Source organism: Leptomonas pyrrhocoris (genome assembly GCF_001293395.1).
Source record: "Leptomonas pyrrhocoris isolate H10 chromosome Unknown, whole genome shotgun sequence".
Classification (NCBI taxonomy): Eukaryota; Euglenozoa; class Kinetoplastea; order Trypanosomatida; family Trypanosomatidae; genus Leptomonas; species Leptomonas pyrrhocoris.
In genome coordinates, this window is record NW_015438359.1 from 237,093 (window position 1) to 258,240 (window position 21,148).

At 58.6% G+C, this 21,148-nt stretch overlaps 4 protein-coding genes across 8 annotated transcripts; all 4 read left to right on the plus strand.

The window, feature by feature from the left end:
* Nucleotides 1-1,180: 1,180 nt before the first annotated feature.
* On the plus strand, nucleotides 1,181-2,651 carry ABB37_01924 (gluconolactonase; the record flags this gene model as incomplete). 3 transcript variants are annotated; one of them, XM_015798622.1, is made up of 1 exon in its annotated part: nucleotides 1,181-2,651. In XM_015798622.1, the coding sequence occupies exon 1, from the start codon at nucleotides 1,485-1,487 to the stop codon at nucleotides 2,649-2,651; it is 1,167 nt and encodes a 388-aa protein (XP_015662100.1). In that variant the 5' UTR covers nucleotides 1,181-1,484. The 3 variants fall into 3 exon arrangements, with proteins under 3 accessions (XP_015662100.1, XP_015662101.1, XP_015662102.1); XM_015798623.1 differs by having other exon boundaries at nucleotides 1,249-2,651; XM_015798624.1 differs by having other exon boundaries at nucleotides 1,252-2,651.
* Nucleotides 2,652-4,051: 1,400 nt separating this feature from the next.
* On the plus strand, nucleotides 4,052-6,323 carry ABB37_01925 (putative carbonic anhydrase family protein; the record flags this gene model as incomplete). 2 transcript variants are annotated; one of them, XM_015798625.1, is made up of 1 exon in its annotated part: nucleotides 4,052-6,323. In XM_015798625.1, the coding sequence occupies exon 1, from the start codon at nucleotides 5,142-5,144 to the stop codon at nucleotides 6,321-6,323; it is 1,182 nt and encodes a 393-aa protein (XP_015662103.1). In that variant the 5' UTR covers nucleotides 4,052-5,141. The 2 variants fall into 2 exon arrangements, with proteins under 2 accessions (XP_015662103.1, XP_015662104.1); XM_015798626.1 differs by having other exon boundaries at nucleotides 4,623-6,323.
* Nucleotides 6,324-7,365: 1,042 nt separating this feature from the next.
* ABB37_01926 (hypothetical protein) lies at nucleotides 7,366-11,649 on the plus strand. Of its 2 annotated transcripts, none has more exons than XM_015798627.1 (1): nucleotides 7,366-11,649. In XM_015798627.1, exon 1 carries the CDS (start codon nucleotides 7,560-7,562, stop codon nucleotides 10,563-10,565), a length of 3,006 nt encoding a protein of 1,001 aa, XP_015662105.1. In that variant the 5' UTR covers nucleotides 7,366-7,559; the 3' UTR covers nucleotides 10,566-11,649. The 2 variants fall into 2 exon arrangements, with proteins under 2 accessions (XP_015662105.1, XP_015662106.1); XM_015798628.1 differs by having other exon boundaries at nucleotides 7,375-11,649.
* A 1,311-nt stretch (nucleotides 11,650-12,960) lies between these two features.
* Nucleotides 12,961-20,844, plus strand: ABB37_01927 (hypothetical protein; the record flags this gene model as incomplete). The annotated part of the gene is made up of 1 exon (XM_015798629.1): nucleotides 12,961-20,844. The coding sequence occupies one exon, from the start codon at nucleotides 12,961-12,963 to the stop codon at nucleotides 20,842-20,844; it is 7,884 nt and encodes a 2,627-aa protein (XP_015662107.1).
* Between the last annotated feature and the right edge of the window lie 304 nt (nucleotides 20,845-21,148).

Genomic DNA, 21,148 nt, shown 5'->3' on the forward strand with positions numbered 1-21,148 from the left:
CCTTTGCCGGTGAAGACAAGCTTTTAGAGAAAAAAGAGAGGAGTAGCTGCAATACCACATCGCCCTCCATGCTTTTCCTCAGTAGGGGCTTCCGTATACCCACGACATCACAACCTCTTTAATATTATTATTATTCATTTGCTCGTCTTATCACCTCACCAATCTACCAACACCTCCCCCTCACACACATGCCATGGCAGTTTCTCTTGCACACTTAATGGTGCACCAAAAGTCGGTATTTGTATCGACGTACGACCTTTTACTTTTACCTGTTTGTTTTCTCGCTTCAAACGACCCCATCGCATTCCCGCGCCCGCCTTTTCTGATTCTGTGCTTCTTCTTCTTTTTGCGGTGTACGCAGCACCGTCGTGCTGTGGGTGTTCTTCTGAATAACATGTCTGATGTGCCACTTCTGTGGGAGGAAAGGGAGAAAACGTCAACCAAACAAAACAAAAACATTTGAATACTGGTCAACAGAACGAGAGCGACAGAGTTCGATGACATCAAAAAACAATAACGGAGTAACTTAATGCAATCGCTGCGGTGTTATAAAACGACTCCTTCTTACATATTTCTCTAAACATTGTTCTAAGTTATATATATATGTACTTCTCTTCTCTGCAGAGGTGTTCTGACTGGCGTTTTTTCCCGGCTCCCGTCTTTTCCTGAGGGAGGCGGAAGTCCTATCAAAAAAGAAAAGCTCCCTGGTAAAGCAACATCATCCAATGGAACAGGCAATTCGGCAGCTTCTGAATCGAGGTGTGGAAAAGAGTGCCTACAGCTGGGCGAGGTAAGTCGGAGTGCTTCTTGCCAGGTGTGGAGCTTTCCTTCTTGGATGCGCGACAGCTTATGCACTATCGGTGGCGTGGGCCATGCCTGTATGCTCTGCGGGGATGCAGAAGGCGCCGCAGCAACCCAGTTAAACCCATCGCGGTGTCTTTGCAAACGCCATGTGTGTGTATCAGCACTGGGCGGAAACAAAAAGGTATGGCTAGCGTTTTTTTTTCTGGTCTCTCATTTTCTCCTTTTCTGTTCTACGTCTGCTCTACGCTCTCCCGATGATCATTGCTTCCCCTCTTCGTCGTCCACACGCCTTCTTTCTCTCCTTGCTACCGGTTATATATATACATGCCAACGTCGCACAACGGTGTTCTTGTTTTTCCCTGCTTTAACGGAACTTCGGCCTTCGCCACTGTGGCTCGCACTGTCGCAAACAACAACAACAACAACAACACACAAAACACCGCCAGTAGATCAGCAATTGCCGTCGAACACGCTTATTATTATTGTTAATTATTTTCCCCTCTTAAAGCTACAAGCAAAACCCCCAAAAGCCCCTCATTGTACCAGCGCTCTCCCAACCTGCCTCCCCCCCTCCTCTCTCTCGTGACGTGGAGCCTACCTATTGACGCATCGTTTGTTTCCCCTTTTTGCGTTCTCATTCGTATATTATTATTTTTGTTTACACCGCATTCGCAGAGGTCATGACGCTGCTCCCGAAGAACCTCCGTCGCGAGGCAAAGGACCTCGTCGTGGAGAAGATGTGGACCGGCGCGGCGTGGACCGAAGGCCCGTGTTGGCTACCCTCGGATAACAAACTCCTCTTCAGCGACGTCATCAACAGTACCCAGTACCTGCTCGACCCGGAGACGAAGACGGTGAGCGTGCTGCGCATCCACACCGTGAACGGCAATGGCAACACCATCGACAACGTTAACGTTCACAAGCACTACTACGGCTTCTACCCACCGGAGCTGGAGGACTTGGCAGACTACATCATCTTGACAGCTGAGAGTGGCCGCCGCACCGTGTCCGCCACCGTGCCCCCGCACGCGATTGAGCGCTATATTGCGAAGTACGGCAACGACTCGAGCAAGAGCCCTGCGATGCAGACCCGCTGGCGCGAGGACGCAGGCCTGACCCGTGCCCACGCGATCATCCCGCCTTACATGATGATCACGAACAAGGTCGTCTCGGAGAAGTTTCAGACGTGCCGCTACAACTCCCCGAACGACATCGTCATCCGGCCGAACGACGGCACGATCTGGTTCACCGACCCGCCGTTCGGCATTACGTCGAACAAGGAGGGCTACCACGCGGGCAGTCAGCTGAACACCTGCCACGTGTTCTGCATCTACCCATCCCACCTGTGCACCGTGAAGAGCCGCACCGGCAAGAATGGCGAGCCGTTGCCGCTGCCGACGAAGGAGGAGTGCGAGGAGATCGGCCAGAATGCCGACGCGATCAACCGCCTTAACGAAACACGCCACGTCGTGCGGTTGGGGGTGACGGATGTGATTATGCCGAACGGCCTCGCCTTCTCGCCGGACGGCAGCAAGCTCTACGTGGCGGACTGCAGTGCCGAGGTGTACGACTTCCGCGACGGCGTTGCGCAGATTTTCGTCTACGACATCGTCGACGGCGGCGAGAAGGAGTACGTGTCGGAGCGGGTGAACAAGGAGGGTGAGATCGAGGAGAAGGTGACGCTGTCCTACCGCGAGGTCAAGGCGGTAAACCGGCGCACCTTCTGCGAGATCAACCCCGGCATCCCGGACGGCTTCCGCGTCGACGCCGACGGCTACATCTACACCAGCTCCGCGCACGCCATTATCGTCTACACGCCGGAGGGTGAAGGAGGTGAACCGGATTGAGATGCCGGCGCGGGTGTCGAACTGCTCCTTTGGCGGAAAGGACGGCCATGACTTGTACGTTACGTGCGATCACTCCGTCTACCGCATTCGCTTTTAGGTGAAGAGAGCGCAGGAAGGAAACCAACAACAAGCGGTAAAAGTGGCGTCCGGTAAAGCGCGCTTTTGCTGAGTGGATAACACCAAAACGGCGTATGAAAAGAGAGAGAGAATTCCCCCATTTTTATTTTTATTTTTTTAATTTTTTTTTTTGCTCTTGTGCAGATGCGAATGGACGAGTAGTAGATAAACACGGAGCATCCGCAGCGCACGTAGAGAGCACCTCTATCATCGTTGAGGCGGAGGCACTTGAGGGCGGTGGGTGATCTGCTCGCCTAGGCGGCGGATTCCTTTTCCTTTTTTTCCCCTTTTCTCTCTTTGTCTCTTCGCATTCCCGCCCCCTCCCCCCCCCTCCACCTTATGTCTTTCTTTGTTCTACCGCGCCTCCGTATTTCACCTCCACTTTTTTCTCATTTTTCATTTCACGCCCTCCCCCCCCCCCACCCACACACGGTAAACGCGCAATGTACCCACACTCATATATAGACAACTAAGCAGCGATTGAGCATCTGCGTGCGGTCCGTGATCTCCCCGAGACAAGCAAGCCCTCGTCCCGTATTTTTCTTTTAATGATCATTTTTATTTTTTGCTCATGAGTTCCCGTTAACTCTTCACCTTGTCGTTACCAGCGAGAACCGCTCTTCTTTTGCCTCGTTTTGTGTATGCCTCCCTGACACGATCTGCGAGGAGACGCAGCACAAGAAGAAAAGTTGTGTTGTGGCGCGACGTCGAGGGAGGAAAGCCACGACAAACAAAGAGTTGAAGAACGCCTTCTATCTGAAAAGAAATATATATTTATATTTATATAATGAAAACAGAAGAAAATGTGTGACACCTCAGAAAACGTTTCTTTCCTTTTTCTCTTCTCTTTCTCACTCCCTTCTATTTAACTTCGTTTCTATTTATTTGCTCATTGCGCATCCCGCATTGACGTCGGCGGTGATCATGGGAGCCCTACACCGACTTGACAGGAAGGAGAGGAAAAGTAAAAGCCGAGCGAAGGAGAGGCACCTGTGAAGTGTGAGCACTACGATGTAGTGAGAGCGAACAGGGGAAAGGGAGAAGCATTAAAAGAAAAGAGTAGATTTCAATTGCCAATGCTAACGAATACAAGAAGAGAGGCGCGCAGGTGAGGCAGCACGCACTGGAGTATCAGCGCCAAGCATCAGTTGATCTCCAGGAGAACGATGCAGCTCATCGATGGTACCGCTCTTACTCTCCATGATTGTCAATCCTTTCTTTTTCTCACTAAATATGCTCCTCATCCTTCTGCTTGCTCTTCTTCTTCATTTCTTTTCCCGCATAGCCTCTTGCTGATTGGCGGATGCGCTACCACTACTGATCTCCATCGTCTCGCCCTGCATACATCGGCAACTCGTAACGGACAAGTCTGCGTGTTCCGTCATTCTCTTTCCTTTTTCTAAAAGATTATATTTGTGGGTTCCACAAAACTGCCTTCGGCTGGCATTGGACTATAGCCTCTTGCAGCCTTCTCATCTTGTATTCGAGGGAGTCGTGTACGGAAAGCAAACACATAGGAGGAACACCTCTGGATCAACTTTAGCGTATACACACTCGCGCACGAGTCGACTTACTCGCTCGTTGAGAGGAAGTTATTCTCTCTCTGTTGCTAGAGCGCTTCTTTTTTTTTTGGTAGTCGTCTTCATTCATTAGAAGAGAAAAGAAATATATAATAGACATCAACGAATGTGGAGAAACGAGGGAGTACGTACTAGCTGAAATCGTTGTAGAAGTCTCTGCTCCTTTTTTAAAATAGTTATTCTTACATACACACACAAACCTTACAACCCGTCTCCATATTGTCCTCTTCCGTCTCGTACAATCTTTTTTTCTTCTTCAACGTTTCGTTTTGACAGGTGTTGTCGGCTTCCTTCACGCTTTCGCTGATCCTTCTTCTTTTTCTCTTCCGTTTGCTCGCTGAACGTTCTCACCAGAGACAAGAGAATACACACACGTACACTCACACACTTGTTCTCTTGTAATACACACGGAGAGGCAAACGTTGAACGCGACTTTCACCCGCCATTTCAACGTTCACCGACGCTTTATTATATATATATATATATATATATATTGTTTGACGTACAGTCCTTTTGAAGTCACATTAGCGAAATCCGCGAAAAAGGAAAAGAGCTGAGGAGGACCTGGAGTCTTCCGCTCATTTGTTAAAAGTATCTTTGACGGGTGTGTCAGCCAGTTAACGCTACGCCCTTCCTTTTTTCTTTCTTTCTTCTGCTCTTGCGTTTCTGACTTGCGGCTTTTGCGTTTGATACGTCTGTGTCAATCGTGTTTATTATTAATATACATCTCTTTTCGTCCTCGCTTCTTGTGAAGAGGACGCAACGAAAGGCCTCTCTCTCTCCACCCCCCAAAATGTTTGACCGCTCTTTTCCGTGCCTGCGGTCCGCCGCCATGGCCTTCCGCGGCTCTGCCGGTGCGGCCGCCCTCTACGCGTCCGCCACTTCCTTTTGGGCATCCGGTGCCCCTTCGCTGCCCAACGCCCTCGTCGAGGCGCGCCGGCATCACACCAAAGCCACGCCCCCGCTGCACCTCCTGCGCCGGCACAACGAAAAGGCGAGCATGACGGCGGGCAACGGCGGTCTGGCGGACGCTGCGGCAATCGCGAAGGGCGTGCCGACGACGACGTGCAGCTGCGGCTGCCACCATCCTACGCAGACAACGTTGACGATGCCGTCCATGTCATTTTCCACCACGCCGTCGCGCTTACCGCACCGCCGCCATCAACTCGGCGCCCCGGCAGAAAAGGTGGAGAGCGAAGTGGCGAGCTTCGTGGGGGGCCGTCTCGTGCAGTCCCTCCAGCGCGAGCAGCCGCCGCGCGGCTCTGGCATTCAGCCGCTGCTGGACTACAACAAGCAGTGGGCGAGCGAGATCTCCCGACTCAACCCGGAATACTTCACGGAGCTGGCGAAGCAGCAGACGCCGCAGTATCTCTGGATCGGCTGCAGCGACAGCCGGGTGCCCGCCAACGAAATCGTCGGTCTCTACCCCGGCGACGTGTTTGTGCACCGCAACATCGCGAACATTGTCTGCAACAGCGACCTGAACGCGCTGGCGGTGCTGCAGTACGCGATTGACTGCTTGAAGGTCGAGCATGTCATCGTCTCGGGGCACTACAAGTGCGGTGGGGTGACGGCGGCGCTGAAGGACACCCGAGTGGGGCTCGCCGACCACTGGATTCTGCATGTCTCGGCGGTGAAGAAGCGACACTGGAAGCGCTTGGTGGCCGACGTGCCGGAGCGCAACCACCTCGACGCGCTGTGTGAGCTGAACGTGCTGGCGCAGGTGGAGCACATCGTCGAGACCCACCTGGTGCAGCGGGTGTGGACACGGCAGAACGCCGAGGATGCCGCGGCGAAGCGCGAGGGCCGGCCGACAAACAACCGCCCTGAGGACGAGGTGGACATTCACGGTTGGGTCTACGGGCTAGCGGACGGTCTCGTACGTCCGCTGCTGACGCTGAACCGCCGCTCCATCATCGAGCGCGAGCTGCAGGACGCGACGAACGCCCTCTTCTGGCGCTACGGACAGATCTAATACCCCCTCTGCCCCCCAAAGAAGTGAGAAGAGAGGAACATAAGATTGAAGCCAAATTGCGACATCGCTTGTCCGTTGCCGCATGCGTTATGCAAACGGACTTTATTAGTATTATTCACTGCGCTTTCCCTTCGCTCTCCCCCTCCCTGTTTTAAAAACATATATGCTGATGTGTTGCTGCTCGTTTGAGCTGAGACGAAGCCTCTGTGGCTGCTATGCGGCCCATCGTGTGTGTTTCTTCTTTTACTTTTGTTTTATTCATATATACACAAAAACCTTTCCTGGCCTGAGCTCTGGGGTCTCACATCGACCCTTTTTTTTTTCTGAGAGGTGTCTATATGTAGTTTCGTGGTGCACGTTCGCTATATCTTACCTGTGCGTGTGTGTCTTCTTGCGTGCACGCACCCCTCCCCCTCCAACACTCACACATCCGTTGTGTGGTCCTGCGAGTTTGTTTCTCCAGTTTTCTGGCATCACTCGTGCCTCTTTTATGAGAAGATATATATAAACCCGATATTAAAACCAAATCCTCCCTGTTGACGGACACTTCCGGTCAGGCAAGAAAACAGAATGTGTTGGAGGGAGGGAGGGGGGAGGAGGGACGGGGACACGAGGCACGACGTACGCACTTCAGTGAAGCTAAATGGTGCTTCGCAGTGCGGCACTTGTGGCGTTGTCCGGTAGGTATGTGCTCGTTCCACTGCAAGAGGAGAATGAGACGAGTATCGACTTGATTCCGCAACAGGACATGACGGAGATGATAAATACATATATATTTATGGAAGTCTAAATGGTGTTTTTGTGGCGCGCTTGCACAGAATGGAAGGGGGGGGGGGACGTCGCTCTCCGTTATCTTCCATGCCTCGCTTTTCAATGCTCTTGTTAGTCACCGCTCGCGTTCTCGTACGTTGGGGCTCACACCACCACCACTTTAAAATGTTTCGTGTTGATGATGCACCACGCACGTTGGAACTGCCGATCCGCTTCTTTTCCTTCTCTTTTCCTTCTTTTTCCGCCTTTGCCTTCCACTATGACCCTCCAAAGCAACAACAGCCACCGCAGCAACTTATTCACACATCTCTCCGCATTTCTTCTTCAGCAAAAAACCCGCACTCGCGCGCGTGAGCTGGATAAACGAGCAAAGAAAAACGCAGCACTTCTTGTCAACACAACAGTAATCCAAAGGAATCTCCCCAAAACACAAGCAAACAAACAAACAACCTAACGAACGAAAATATGAAAGGTATCGGCCGTCAGTCTTTCCTGGTCGTGTTCGACTTCGACCACACCATCGTGGACTGCAACACGGACGAGGTGATCCCCACCGCCCTGGGCCGCCGTGACGAGCTGATGAGTCTGATCAAGGAGAAAGACCGCATGCAGTGGACGAAGCTGATCGACACGATCATCGCTCCCTTCTCGAAGGATGAGTTGGTGAAGGCGGCGCACGACAGCGTGACGCTTGACCCCAAGATGCCAGACGTGTTCCATTACCTGGTGCAGGCGCAGAAGCAGTACGCGCTGCCGGCTGCTGCCGTAGCAGCAGCGGATTCGAAGGATATCCGTGCGACGGCGGTGCAGGACAACATGCCGAGCTTTCTGGAGATCAACATCGCCAGCGACGCAAACCTGCTCTTTATCGATGCCGCCTTGGATGCCCGGTTGCCGTTTGTGAAGGAGCACCTCTCGCAGATCCACTGCAATCCTTACTATGATTTGACTGCCCCGGGCGTGGACCGGAACGCGGGTCTTGAGGTCTGCTACGGCGCCAACCGGCCAGCGCGGAGCACGAACGTAAACGACGAGGCAGAGCGCGACGCGACGCACAACGCGGGCCGGCAGCGCAAGTCCCGCGTGTGCTGGTATGAGCCGTACGGGCACCAGTGTGAGTGCTGCATGGCCGGCGGCAAGCCGAACATGTGCAAGTCCCGCATCATCGAGCGGCTGCTGCAGACCACCACGCTCATCGACCCGACGATCATCTTCGTCGGCGACGGCGGCAACGACTACTGCCCGATTCTCAACGTGCTGCGTCCGCGGGACTACATGTTCGCCCGTCGCGACTTCCCCGTCCACCACATCCTCTGCGGTGTGGCGAAGAACCCGGCGGGGGCGGGGGACATCGGCGGGTGCTGCCACATCGGCCTCTGGAAGGATGCGGGGGAGCTGAGGGAGCTCTTCCAACTCGCCCTCGAGCACCCGGCGGCGCGGCTGCCAACGCTGGCGCGCTTCCGCGACGTCTCGGCGAAGGAGTTCCGCTCCGTCACCATGGCGAAGCGCATCCCTGCGGTGCTGAAGCGAACCTTAGAGGAGAGCGGGAACGTGGCGGTGACCTCGGCGCAGGGACAGGCGCGGGTGCGGGAGTTAATCCTCAACGCGGAGAGGGACGGCTTCGTGCCGCCGCTGCCGGGGCAGGCGCACGTCGCAGGCTGGCTGCGCAACTACGCCTACGTGACGGAGTACGACAACGCCGATGCCGCTGTGGTGCACGACGTCGCGAAGCGCGTGGGCGGGGCGCCGGACGGGGCGCCGGCGGACATCATCGCACCGCGGTGGGGCCAGATGCCGTGGCTGCACGGGGAAATCTACTTCTACCACCTTCTGTGGCAGTATTTAATGCTGCGCGACGGTGACGAGAACACTGGCGCGAAGGCGGACAGTGCCGCTGCTGCTGCTTTTGATGAGCCCCCACTCAACGTGATTACGGCACACGCCTTTAGCAACCCCCTCTCCTCGCAGGAGTGTCAGGTGACCACCACACCGGGTCTTGTGAGCCCGCCGGTGGTTCCGCAGCAGAGCGCTCGTCAGTACGCCTCGCTGGTGTGCAACCCGGAATTGGTCGCCGACGGCGTCGTCGTGCGCCGCGTGCACGCCGATGCGAAGGAAGGTGTGCCGGCCAAGCAGGTGCCCTACGCGGACATGCTGAAGCAGCCCAGCGGATGTGTGCTGCCGCCGGTGGACGCCTTCTTTCTGCCGTACCGCGATATCTTCTCCCACGAGAAGCGCGACGTCCTCGTGAAGTTCATCCACGCGCGCGTGGTGCCGATGCTGGCGTGTCAGCCGTGGACAGCCAGCCGCGAGTACGGCGGCATCCTGCTGCGTTGGATGCTGTGGGGCAACGGCATCGATCTCTCCATGTTCACGATGGATCAGCTGACGAGCGCCCACGCGAGCGGGGACGCGGCGGCTGCGCACGGCGGCGAGGTGGCCCTGCTGCAGGAGCGCGAGAAGGTTGCCTCGCTGGCGCAGGACGTCAACCTGATCGGGAACGAGGTGGGTCGTGTGGAGGCGCACCTGCAGCGTCTGCTGGACCCGACGGACCCCGGCAACGGCTCGCGGCAGATTGACATCGTCAACGACAACGTCGGCGTCGAGGTCGTCTCGGATTTGTGTTTCGGCCTGTGGTACGTGGAGCAGATGGCGCTGCTGGGAGAGGCCGGCAAGGGCGGGCGCGTGGTCTACCACGTTAAGCCGATGCCCTACTACGTCTCTGACGTCACACCGCGTGACTTCGATCTCACGCTGCGGGAGCTGGAGGCGGCCTACACGGGTAGCGAGTTCGAGGCAGACGCGACGAAGCGGGCGGCGCTGAGGCACGTGCTGGAGCCCTTCGTTCAGCGCGTACGCGACTGCTTCGCGCGTGGCGTGTTCGCTGTGGAGGCGGATACGGTGTGGACGCAGCCGTCCGAGTACCGCGATTTACCCCCGCGCGTGCTGAACCGCTACTTCTACACCCAGCACGTTGCGACGCCTGCGAAGGCGGTCGGTGTGGCCGAGGCGCTGGCGGCGACCGGCAGCCCCAACACGCCGCAGGGATTGTACCGCATGAACAAGACCGAGGTGTACCCCCGCTCCGGCCTCGTGCTGTTCAAAGGAGACCTGAACTACCGCCGCCTCGTCGGGGACCGATACTGGGACCGGTCCGACTTCATCACGACGCTCGCCCCGACGGACAAGGCGGACCTGCACACGGCGCCGCAGGGCTACTCGGCGGCGGAGAAGGCGCTCGTGGAAGAGCTGACGCAGGACACACCGGCGTCCGCGCTGATGGATGCGCCGACGTTCCACGAGGTGATAACGGCGTACTGGCCCTCGCACGCGGTGCCGGTGTGCGCCATTCGCACCATCAAGAGTGAGTGCTGCGTTGGTGTACCGGGCGACGTCAAGTCGAGGCTGGATCAAGAGCTGGGCATTGGGTGGCGTGTGACAGGCAAGTACGGTGAGATCCTCTTCTCGGGGTAGGTCGAGCCAGTGGGAGCGCGGCTAATCGGTTTCGTGAACAGCTTCTTGATATGCAGGTTGAGTGCACACCCGCTCTTTTTTCTTTTGATTTTTGAAGCATCTGCCTTTATTTTTTTTTCCCTCTTCTCTCGTTTCACTTAGCGTCAACGTATATATATATATACATATATACACACCTACACATGGAAGGTTAAAAGAAGCTTAAAGAAGAGAACCATCTGTGTGGGTGGGGGGGGGGGGGCCAATGGCGAGTAGTCTCATGAGGGGCACGCGGAACGCTTTCTTCTCCTCATCGAATGGCAGCCGCACGCTGCATCCTTTAGTATGCTTTCCTTTCGCTTCACATTTGTTTCTTCTCTTTTTCATTTGTGCGACCGTTCTCGTAGAGACAGGCATCCGTAGGCTCGGCAAGTTGGAGAGAGGAGCCCTCTTTTTGGTTGGTTGTCTGTACCGTAATTTCCCTTGCATTCATTGTTGTTCCTTCGTTGTGCCTCGCTGTGCGCGCGCGTGGGACTTCCGTTGCACTTCGTGATCATCATCACGCATCGAAGTCAACACCCAGCGTTGCACACGGCGCACACGAACACGAACAGCACCATCAAAAAAAAAAAGGTGGCCCGAGCAATGATGCGTGGTGCTACGCACCCCGGCATGGCGCTGACGTACACTGTCAGAATGGCATGATGTTCTCTTGTGGCGCATCGCTTTGTTTTACACGCTGGCGTTATTTTTTTCCCTTTCTTTTGCTGCACGTGGCGTTCGCGGAGACGCCCCTCCGTTCGTGTGTGTGCGTGCGTTGTGCGTCCGCGGCGAAGTCGCTGCGTCCGCGAGAGAAGGAGAAGCCCACGAAGATAATAAAGCCGATATGCGGCCCCTCCTTTTTTTTTGTTGACATATATTTCTGTGCTGTTGTAGTTGATGTTGCTGGCGCCGTGCCAAGAAGAGGCGTTGCGGCACCTCTCTTCCGTGTTGATCGGTTTGCTTATCAACACACACACGCACTTCAGCTGCAGACGGTATCGTACGTTTTGGCGGCGTCAGTTGATTGTGGGGGAGTAGTTGGGGAAAACCCAAAACTAAGAAGCGAAAAAACCCCACACGTTAGACTTTATCCTTGATGCATGCGTTGTCTTCTTCCTGATCCCTTTCACGTGTGTGTGCGTGCACGCCTATCTGTTCGACGTGGAATCAAAAAAGAAAGGAAGGAGACTGAGCATGCTTCGCTCGTTCAGGTCCCCCCCCCCCACAACCAGCCTGCCGTAAGCACTGTTGTTATTGTATTTCATTATTATTATTTTTTCTTTCTTTGTATCTGGCTGGTTACTGGAGCGATACCAGGCTGACGAACCACCCGTCTCTTACCGCTCGATCTTTCTGTCTTTCTCTGGCGCTGTCTAGTTGTTAGTAGCTTTTGTTGCCCCCTTCTTCTCTCTCTTCATCCCCCCACCCTCCCTGTTTGCTACGTTTGGCGTGCTGGGTAGCGCCTCTTTTCACTTGGTCTAGTAAGCTTCTTCGACGGCGGTTCGCTCTCTCGCTGCGTTGCAAAACGCCAGACAGTTAAAGCGCTCTTCTTGTTCTGCTGCTCTTTGCTTGCACCGCTGTTGAGTTCATATATACACACACATATATATATATCTTTGTTTGTTTCCCTCCTCAACTCCCTCTCTCTCTCTTTTAGCAAAACAGACAACAAGAGAGTCTGTGGCTCACAGAGGTCGCTTCATCGAGTAGCGTGAACTCCGGCCATCACCCTCAAGAAAAGTGCGTCCGCGCTGCGCCGTGTTCCTTGCTGTCCGTGCTACTACGATCTCCGCCCTTTTCATTTCGTGCTGCTGTCGCGGCTTTGGCCACCCGGTTTGCGCCGCACTCACGCACTTAACGGCACTTGTTGAAGACACTTTAATGACGCTCGTTTGGAGCTCGCTGCGTCACCGTGCCGCTGCTGCTGAGACGACCGCCGCAAGACCGATGTCTCCCTGCTCGTCCAGTCGCAGCTGCGGGGACCACATGACCATGGACAGCAGCCCGCTCTCCCATTCTTCGATAGCATGGAATGTGCTAGATCACCACAGAGGCATACGTTGCCGATCGTTGGTGTTGTTCATCGTTTCCATCGTGCTTGTCTGGACGGTGACGTGCGTGCTCGATGACGGCAGGAGAGGCATTACGCCCCGCAGCGTACTCGGCATACGATTCGGGCTCGCTCTAGAGGACACCGCGGACTTCTTGTACGCGAGCCAAGCAGCAGCAGCTGCTGCGTCTCCTCCAGATACGGAAGTGGAACGTCAAGAAGTTGATGATCAACAACAGCTGGAGAGAGACGAGAACGCAGACGCGTATGGCGTGGAGAGTCCCATGAACGACGCGGCGTGGTCGGACCCGGACACGTTCGCGGATGTCGAGTCCACAACGGCAGCAGAGGAAGACCCCCCGGCGAGGGACTGGCCGTCGACTGCATCCGCACGATGCGGCCGCCTCAATCGGTGCCGGCCACGAGAACCGTCTCGACGATGATGAGGATCTGCTGCTGACAGCAGAAGCGGAAGGATTAAGGGAACGCACGAGTACCGAGGCAGCAGCCTCATCGTCTTCCATGACCTTTCCAGGAGCCACCTATGCCGATCCACACCGTCAGCGCAACCCACATCGCTCTCAACACGTATTTCACGAGGTGGACGACCTCGACCCGTACGCCGAAGACCTCGACGGGCTATACGGTCGAGACGACGACGTAGATCGAGACCGTTACAGCCACGAGTCAACGAACACCGTCTCGCCGAACGGGCTGGAGAACAGTGAGGTTGAAATGACAGTCCGAGGGAGGTTCGCCTCCTCTCCCACACTGCAGCATCCGCCACCGCAGCAGCCCCGCAGGTCAGTGGACTACAGCGATGTGCACCACTACACCGACACCTCGCACTCGCGCCTGGCGGCGCTGGAGCGGGACGTGGTGGTGGACGGTGAGGAGTACCTCGTGGCAGGCACCGGTGACAAGGCAGGTGATGACGGGCTGACGGCCGCCGCAGTGGAAGGCGGAGACCGTGTGGAACTGGGCTACCCCTCGTCCCCGGAGCGTGCTGCGCGGCTGCCGAGTTGGTCTGCCGGGCCGTCCGAGTTGGAGGACTTGTCGTTCACATCGCGGGCCGCGTCACAGACGTCGCACGCTGCTGCTGCAGGTGGCATTCCGGCTGGCACGGCGGCAGCGGTTGACAGCAACGGACGGACGGCCAGGCCGACCTCTGTCATGACTGAGCGGGATGAGCCGACCTCTGGCATGAAGCGCGAGGTGCAGGCCCGCTGGCGAGAGTTCCGCTGGCGCTACCCGACGCTGCAGGAACTGATCCGTCAGCTCGTGACAGCCTACAAGGAGGAGCAGCAGACCAAGCGGGCATGCTTGTCCACCCTAGCGCTGCGGCGACACAGCACAAGCGGCCTTTCATCGAGTAGTGGCCGAACGCCAACAGCGGACGCCGATGGCGCTGGGGCCGCTCCGCAGCTGCGCACCTCGCTGGATTGGGTCCGCTACCTCCCTTACGTGCCTATGTACCCCATCGACGAGGCTCTCCGGCACCTAGAGCACGAGCAGGACGACGACATTCTGCTGGCCCTCTTCTACGCCCCGGACTTGTTCAACACGCACAACTTCATTCAGTGGATGGGGCTGGTGGTGAGGGTGACGTGTTCGCTGCTGCGGGCCGGTGCGCTGGACCCCATCGCGAAGGTGCGGGAGGAGGAGGACTATTACGACCACCGCGCCGGGTTCCACAACAGCAGCAGGAACAGCACCGCAGCTCAACAAAACAATGGACAGTCCGTGTTCTGTCCGAGCCTTCGCCTTCCCAGCACTGACGGGCTGTTGTCGGCCGAAGATGTGCGACGCCTGCGCGCGAACACGGTGCGCATCGCCATCATTGACGCTTACTACCCTCTCCGCAACGCAACGCCAAAGATGTGGGACCACCTGGGATCTGACCGGTACATGGTGGGCGAGGACGAGTGGCACATCCCCTCGAGGGATGATGACAACGAACGGACAGGAGATGAGGATGGCGGTGAGCGTGAACGTAGCGGGAAAGCTGCTCACGTTCGCAATGACGGCGCAGGTCGGCAAGACGAGAGCTGCCGCTTTTCTTCCCCTCGGAACCAACCCACCGCAGCTGCGGGAGCGGCGCGGCGTGCGGACCATCCCGCGATCATCGAAGCGGCCCAAGGCAGCGCCGAGGCGCGGAGCTTCGACGCTGTTGAGCAGCGTAGAATTCTTCTCCGCCTGTTAGCGCGGGAGGGCGGCCTCGCCTCGGGAACTCAAACGACGCTGCAGTCGACGTCGCATCTGCGGCGCGCCACGACCGGCGAGCGAGCCGACACCGTGGACGCGCGTGATGAGGAGAAGCCGCAGGCCGAGATGCGTGCTGGACAAAAGGACAACAGCAGCGAACACGTGAGAAGGCTGCACGACAGAGGACAGGACCGGTCGCAGCAGGGCGAAAGGCACTTCCGTGCAGCGCAACGACAGGAGGGTGCAGAGGGTGGCGGACCCGGCCCGTTACCTGCAGCAAACCACCATGACGGTCCGCACTCGCAACCCACCGGCGCAGACCACTCGTCGCCTTCAGCTGCGGCGCCTCCTCCGCCGTCCTCGCCGCGAACGGCGGTCACCGCCGGGGACAGCGATCGGGCCGGCTTCTTCGCTCGATACATCGTCGAACACACCGACGAGTTGCTGCGCACACGTCCGCAGGCGCTGCTGGACGTGCTGCAGCGCTCGCTAGACCGCATTCGTCGGCGTCAACAGCGCCTTGTGGAGAAGATATTCAGCTACGGGCAGATGATGAAGTACCGTGTCCATGTGAACGTCTCCGCACTGCGCATTGACGAGTTCTCGTCCGAGCACGTGTGCGATGTGGGCTATCAAGTCTACCTACGCTCCCCGCAGGCGTTCGATAGGGGTAGCGCGTCGGCGAGGGAGAAGGGAGGAGTGGACAGCGGCGACAACGACGGTACGCAAGGACGGAACCGCGGAGTAACGCGGTCCTTCTGGTCAGACGACCCACGCAACACGGCCGACGACACGTACGCCGTGGAGGAAGGCGGGCTACAGCCGAGCTGTTCTTACTACCAGCAACTCCGCCTCTCCAGCACCGCGGCGGCTCTCGGCTCCGTGTCGAATCTGCGGCGCTCGTTGAGGCGTCGCACCGCCCCCCTCACCTCCATGGCCGCCACCGAATCTTCGAAGTGCGGCGCCCGACAAAGAAAAGCGTCGTCGCAGACGGAGCATCGTGAGGGCAGAGAGGACGAAGAAGAGGCGGAGGCGGAGGATGAAACACTATCCGCGGTGATGCACGCCAACAACCCCGACATCTGGAGCGACGACGCGGCAGCCAAGCGGGTGGGTCAGCTGCAAGCCGGAACGCATGCGAAGCAGTACGGCAGCAGCGGCGACGACGAAGCGGCGGAGGAGGAGGGCAGCGCTGATGTGGTCGCCGACGCCCCGCAGCATGTGATCGACGCTTCTTCTTCTTCTACCGGTGCCGGTGCATTACCTCACCGCCAGCCGTCCACCGACACGACCGCGCCTGCAAAAGCGGATGTAGCGGTAGCGCACAGGACGATGGACACCAAGGAGGGCAGCGAGGAGGAGGACGATGAGGCGTTGGGAGAGTCCTGCCTCGACGACGTACGAGCGCCGACCGATGACGGCACTGACTTTCGTGAGGTGTACGTGCAGTACATAGACGGGATGGACGAGCTTGCCGTTGAGGCCGAAGCTGCCGCCGGCGCCGTCGGGGTGTCGCCGGCAGCCGTGCCGGACAACGGGAGCGTGCTGACGGAATCGGAGAACAACGCAGCTGATGTCGCCTCTCCGTCGGAGTACGTTGGCAGCCTCCACGGCGGTCCTCCTGGCACCACTGCCGTGAACAGTCTGCGCCTCGTCGGCACCGCGGCCCGGCGCAACTATCTCCTGCGTCAGAGCCCGCCCGTTCTCTTGTTTCCGCGCAAGCAGGGCAGCCGCCCGTACGTGTTTCCGCAGACGCTTCTCCAGATGGTGCATCTTAGCTTCGCCGGCGCGCGCGGCCAGGTGCCGCCACCGGAGCACGCGCGACGTCTGCGCCACCGCTGGGGCTGTGCGGCGCCGTTGTCCCCCGATGCCTCCGCGAACCTGTCCTCCGGAAACGCCACCCTCTATGCTCGTGCCGAACCCACAAACGGCGGCCGCCCCTCGTCATCCGTCCTTTCCTCGGACTCTGACGGCCACAACAGCCGGAGCAGCACTTCCGCGACGGCGCCGGCTCCCCGGTCGACCGACTCCCCCTTCACCACCGCCTTTACCGAGCCTTCCTCCGCCATGTCGCCGCCCACCACGTCCGGCTACCGCGTGGTGAGTTTGCTGGACAACCCGTTTAGCCGCCTCGGTGTCGAGCACTTGCACCACGACTTCGTCATCAGCGGCCCGTCCTCTCCCACGGCGGTGCTGCAGCTGCTGGTGGAGGAGGCGCGGCGCGTGTCCACCCCCGGCGAGCTGGAAGCGCGTAGCCTTCGCGAGGCGATCTACCAGCAGCAGCATCGGCAATGGAGGGCGGCCGAGGAGAGAAGGCGCGGGACGCAGCGGGGCAGCGGGACTGAAGGGAGGGAGGAGGAGGAGGAGGATGGGAAGGACGACACCACCGTCGACCGTAGACGCGTCGAATCCGACACGGCGGTGGATGGCGGGTTGCCGTCACACCCCATGGCACGCGCGGCATCCGCTTCAGGCAGCGGAGCTACGACGGGCAGCAGCACCATCGCTTCTTTGCCGAGGAATTCTTCCATCTTGGGCGGCCCCACCGCGCCCAACAGCTCCCCCGCCTCCGCCACCACCACCACTGTGGCTGCTGACAGCGACGCGACACCTGCGCAGGCTAGTCAGCACGATGCACAGGCAGAGGTGACGCAGCGCGAGTACGGCAGTTATCCCATGTCGTGGGGTGAGCGCTTTCTCGCGGGCGCGGCGAGGGATGTGGAGGCGTACCTTGTGGGCAGCAGCACAGTGACGGCGTCGGGACCTGCGACGACGTCCACGCAGGCGGAGCACAATAGCGGTGGCACGTCGTGGAACGGCAATGCGACGCGAAGCAGCGTCCCGCGCACCCCGCATGGGCGGAGTAGCCTCACCGGCGATCTCGCAGAGGAAGACGCGGAGGCGGCGGAGGAGTACTTCTTCGAACACGACGTTGCCTTCCGCCTGGACCCCGACCGCGTCGTCGAGAGCGCGCCGCTGACGCTGCACTTCTTCCTGCGCACTCCGACACACTTGGCAGATAGCGAAATCATTGAGCCGCTGAAGGAGCACATTCGGGTCCTGCGTCGCCGGCTGGTGGAGGAAATCGTAGCCGACGTGTACGAGCACGCCCGGTGCGAGATCAGCGGCAATCGCTTTGTTCAGCTCCTCCGCTACGGTGCCACTGCTGAGTACGTGAACGGGACGCGCGTGGCCCGGCCAGTTGACAAGAACAGTAGTAACACGAATACGAATCAACCCAGCGGCAGTCGAAGTAGCAGCCACGCACACAACACGGCGCCCGTGCCTTACGCGTATACGACGGACGGTCTGCCGCTGCTGCAGTGCTTGCGGAACAGCGCTGCGATGTGGGTGTGGCTCACGGCTGCTGAAATGCAACTTCACGATATGAAACGGGCGGGCTCGAGCGACGACGTCGACGACGACGGTGTGGATCGCAGTGCCACCCCTGCTGCTGCTGCTGCTTGCGAGGCGCACAACCCGCTTCTTCTCCCCCGTGATGCTGCGTCCTTCATCGAGCTGTTGCGCATGCCCTACAACACGACCCTCGACCCCGCCGCCCTCGTCGAGGCGGAGGAAGAGGATCGGGTGTACACCGAGACTGTGCCTTTCTACTACCGACGCTTTAACCGCCAGCGGTGCAGCGGCGATGACGGTGGTGGCGCGGCGGCGGGGGCGGCGTCGTCACTGTTGGCCAACGTAACTGACGCAGAGCGCGCGAAGCTGCAGGAACAGCGCTACACCCGTGAGCGGCTGTTTCTCATGCAAGTCGCCTTTCGCGAGTTGATGAAGCGCTCCAACTTGCACGTGACGGACTCCTTCTTTCAGCTGTTTACCATTGACCGCGAGGCGGCCATGAAGGTGCCCCGCAGCGACGCCTCCCGCGTCGTGTATCGTACCGTGCCCTCGTCCATGAAGTCGGCCACGGCGCTGCCCGTCGCCGCGACGGTGGCCGTGCGCCCACAAGCGTGTCTGCCGTCCTTCAACAACACCTACCTGGCGGTGATGTATCTTTTCTTCAACGGGACGGCCGAGCGCTACTATCGCAATCACGCGTTGAACCACCGACGCGTGCGGCTGATGCAGCGCTTAGATGAGGCGGTGCGTCTGTCTCGACAGGCTCGCTTGATTCTGCTGACAGCGACGGAGGACGACTACCGCACGCAGTACCTCGACTCCGTCATACAGGATGCGGCGCGGCGGTACTACACGATCCAGCACATCAACCACCACCACCGTGATGCCGTGGCGCAGGAGTGGGAATTGCAAGAGCAGCAGCGGCAGCGCTCCTTTTCTCCCGGGCGTGCCGGTGCGGAGGAGACCGTCTTGCTAGCGAAGGACAACGCGGCGCCCCACACGTCGGAAGCGGGCGCGGACGGCAAACGTGGATTGGCGCCGTCGTCTTCTTCACCTGCTCCGACTCGGCCGCCTTCTGCAGGTCGTGCCAGCCCGTCGTCACCGGCCGTCAACTCGCACCACGACGAGGGTGATGCTGATGATGATGATCAAACGCGCACATACGAGACCTACGCCCACCTGTCGCCTTTTCAATTTAACATCATCAACTACGACGTCGATCTCAGCGATAACGATTCGCTGTCCTCGTCTATTCTTGGAGATGACGATCATCCTCACCACCGTTACCACAGCGGCGATAGGGAGCGACCACGAAGAAGGACGACGACATCCGCCTCCAATACCTCCGACACTCGCTCCTGTGAAGGCGAGGCGTGTTGCGGGAGCACTGCCAGGTCGCCACCTGGACAGGAGGGGTGCCGTGCCAACGGCATTGCGACGGAGTCCAGCAGCCACCGTACCACCTCAAGGATCAATCCGTACAGAGCAGACGGAGACGTCGGTGCGCCGCTGACCGGCGCGGAGGCGGACGAAGCGGCACAAGAGAGGGAGCAGATGCGTGTACTGCGTAGTGGTGATGTGGGTGGGGCGGACGAGGGGTTTGTGGACGGTGCCGTTGGCTCGCCGTCTGCACAACCGAATGAAGAGTGCGGCTGGCGTTCGCATTCTTCTTCTGATTCGAAGAAGAAGCCACCACAACCGCAGCGCCATCCTCCGGCTACGCAAGGAGAGGGCAGCAGCAGCAGCAGCGATGGCGGTGGTGGCCCCCGCGAGAATGCCGATGCAGCGGGGAGGGGCACCGCTGGACGTTCCATTGAGGAGGAAATGGCGCTGCTTGACGAGGAGATGCGCCGCGGTCAACGCACGGAGAGCAGCTTACCCAACGCCGAAGCCGACCACGGCGACGACGGCGACTATCGTGTTCCAGACTCTCAGGCCGACGTCAACAACGCAGCGCCATCGCAAATGCCGCCCCTGCCACCGCCGCGGAGTAAGCCGCCGGTGTCGCGGTGGAAGCGGTGGTTCTCCCGTCAAACCCCCACGCAAAACACCGCGAAGGACGAGCACGATCACGACGCCTCGACGACGTCGGCTTCTCCGGGCAGTCGCGACGAGGAGAGTCACAGCAAGGGTGGATATCACGACGTGGCGGGCGGTGACCGGGAAGGGACGAGTAGGGGAAGCGCTCGCTTCTGGCCGCGACCCGCCTCTGTTTCGGAGGACAATGCAGACCGTTACGACGACCACCACCACCACCGCAACGACGTGGAGGACGTCGACGCCGGCGACGCCAACTTCGCCGAACGGGAGGGGTTCGAGCAGGGCGACGACGACGACGGCACTGAGATGTCGCACGTTATTACGGGCGACAAGACGGAGTACGTGGAGGGCCTGCCCTTCCCTTTGCGCCACGGCGAGGTGCCCCGGTGGGAGCTGCGACGACGCTTGGAGGAGCATCAACGACACGTGCGGGAGCTGAAGCGGCGCCTCATTGACGTGCGACTGCGGTGGGCGTCTGCGCTGTGGAATGAGCAGGAGCGTCCTGGTGGGGCGCGACCGGCCACTCCATACAATCAAGGAGACGGCAAGCAGACCCAGCAGCCGCAGCAAGCACCACCTCCAGAGGAGAACGAACCACACCAGTAGCAGTGTTAGCGTCATGGGAATTTACGTTGAAGAGAAAGAGAAGCGTTTCCTTCTTTCTTCTTACATATGTCGGTAACTCCACATATGGAGGAAACACACTCGTCTATATAAGTATATATATATATGACATGACATGATCAAAAGGAACGAGTGTGAGTTGGGCAAACGAGGCTACGCACCTCTTGTCTTTGAGACGTCATCGAGTCAACCAAAACTTCCACGGCGGACCGTGAGGGATGAGAAGGTACATGTGTGTGTGTGTGTGTGTGTGATTGTCATTCACGCGTTAACAGCGGAGGGCAAA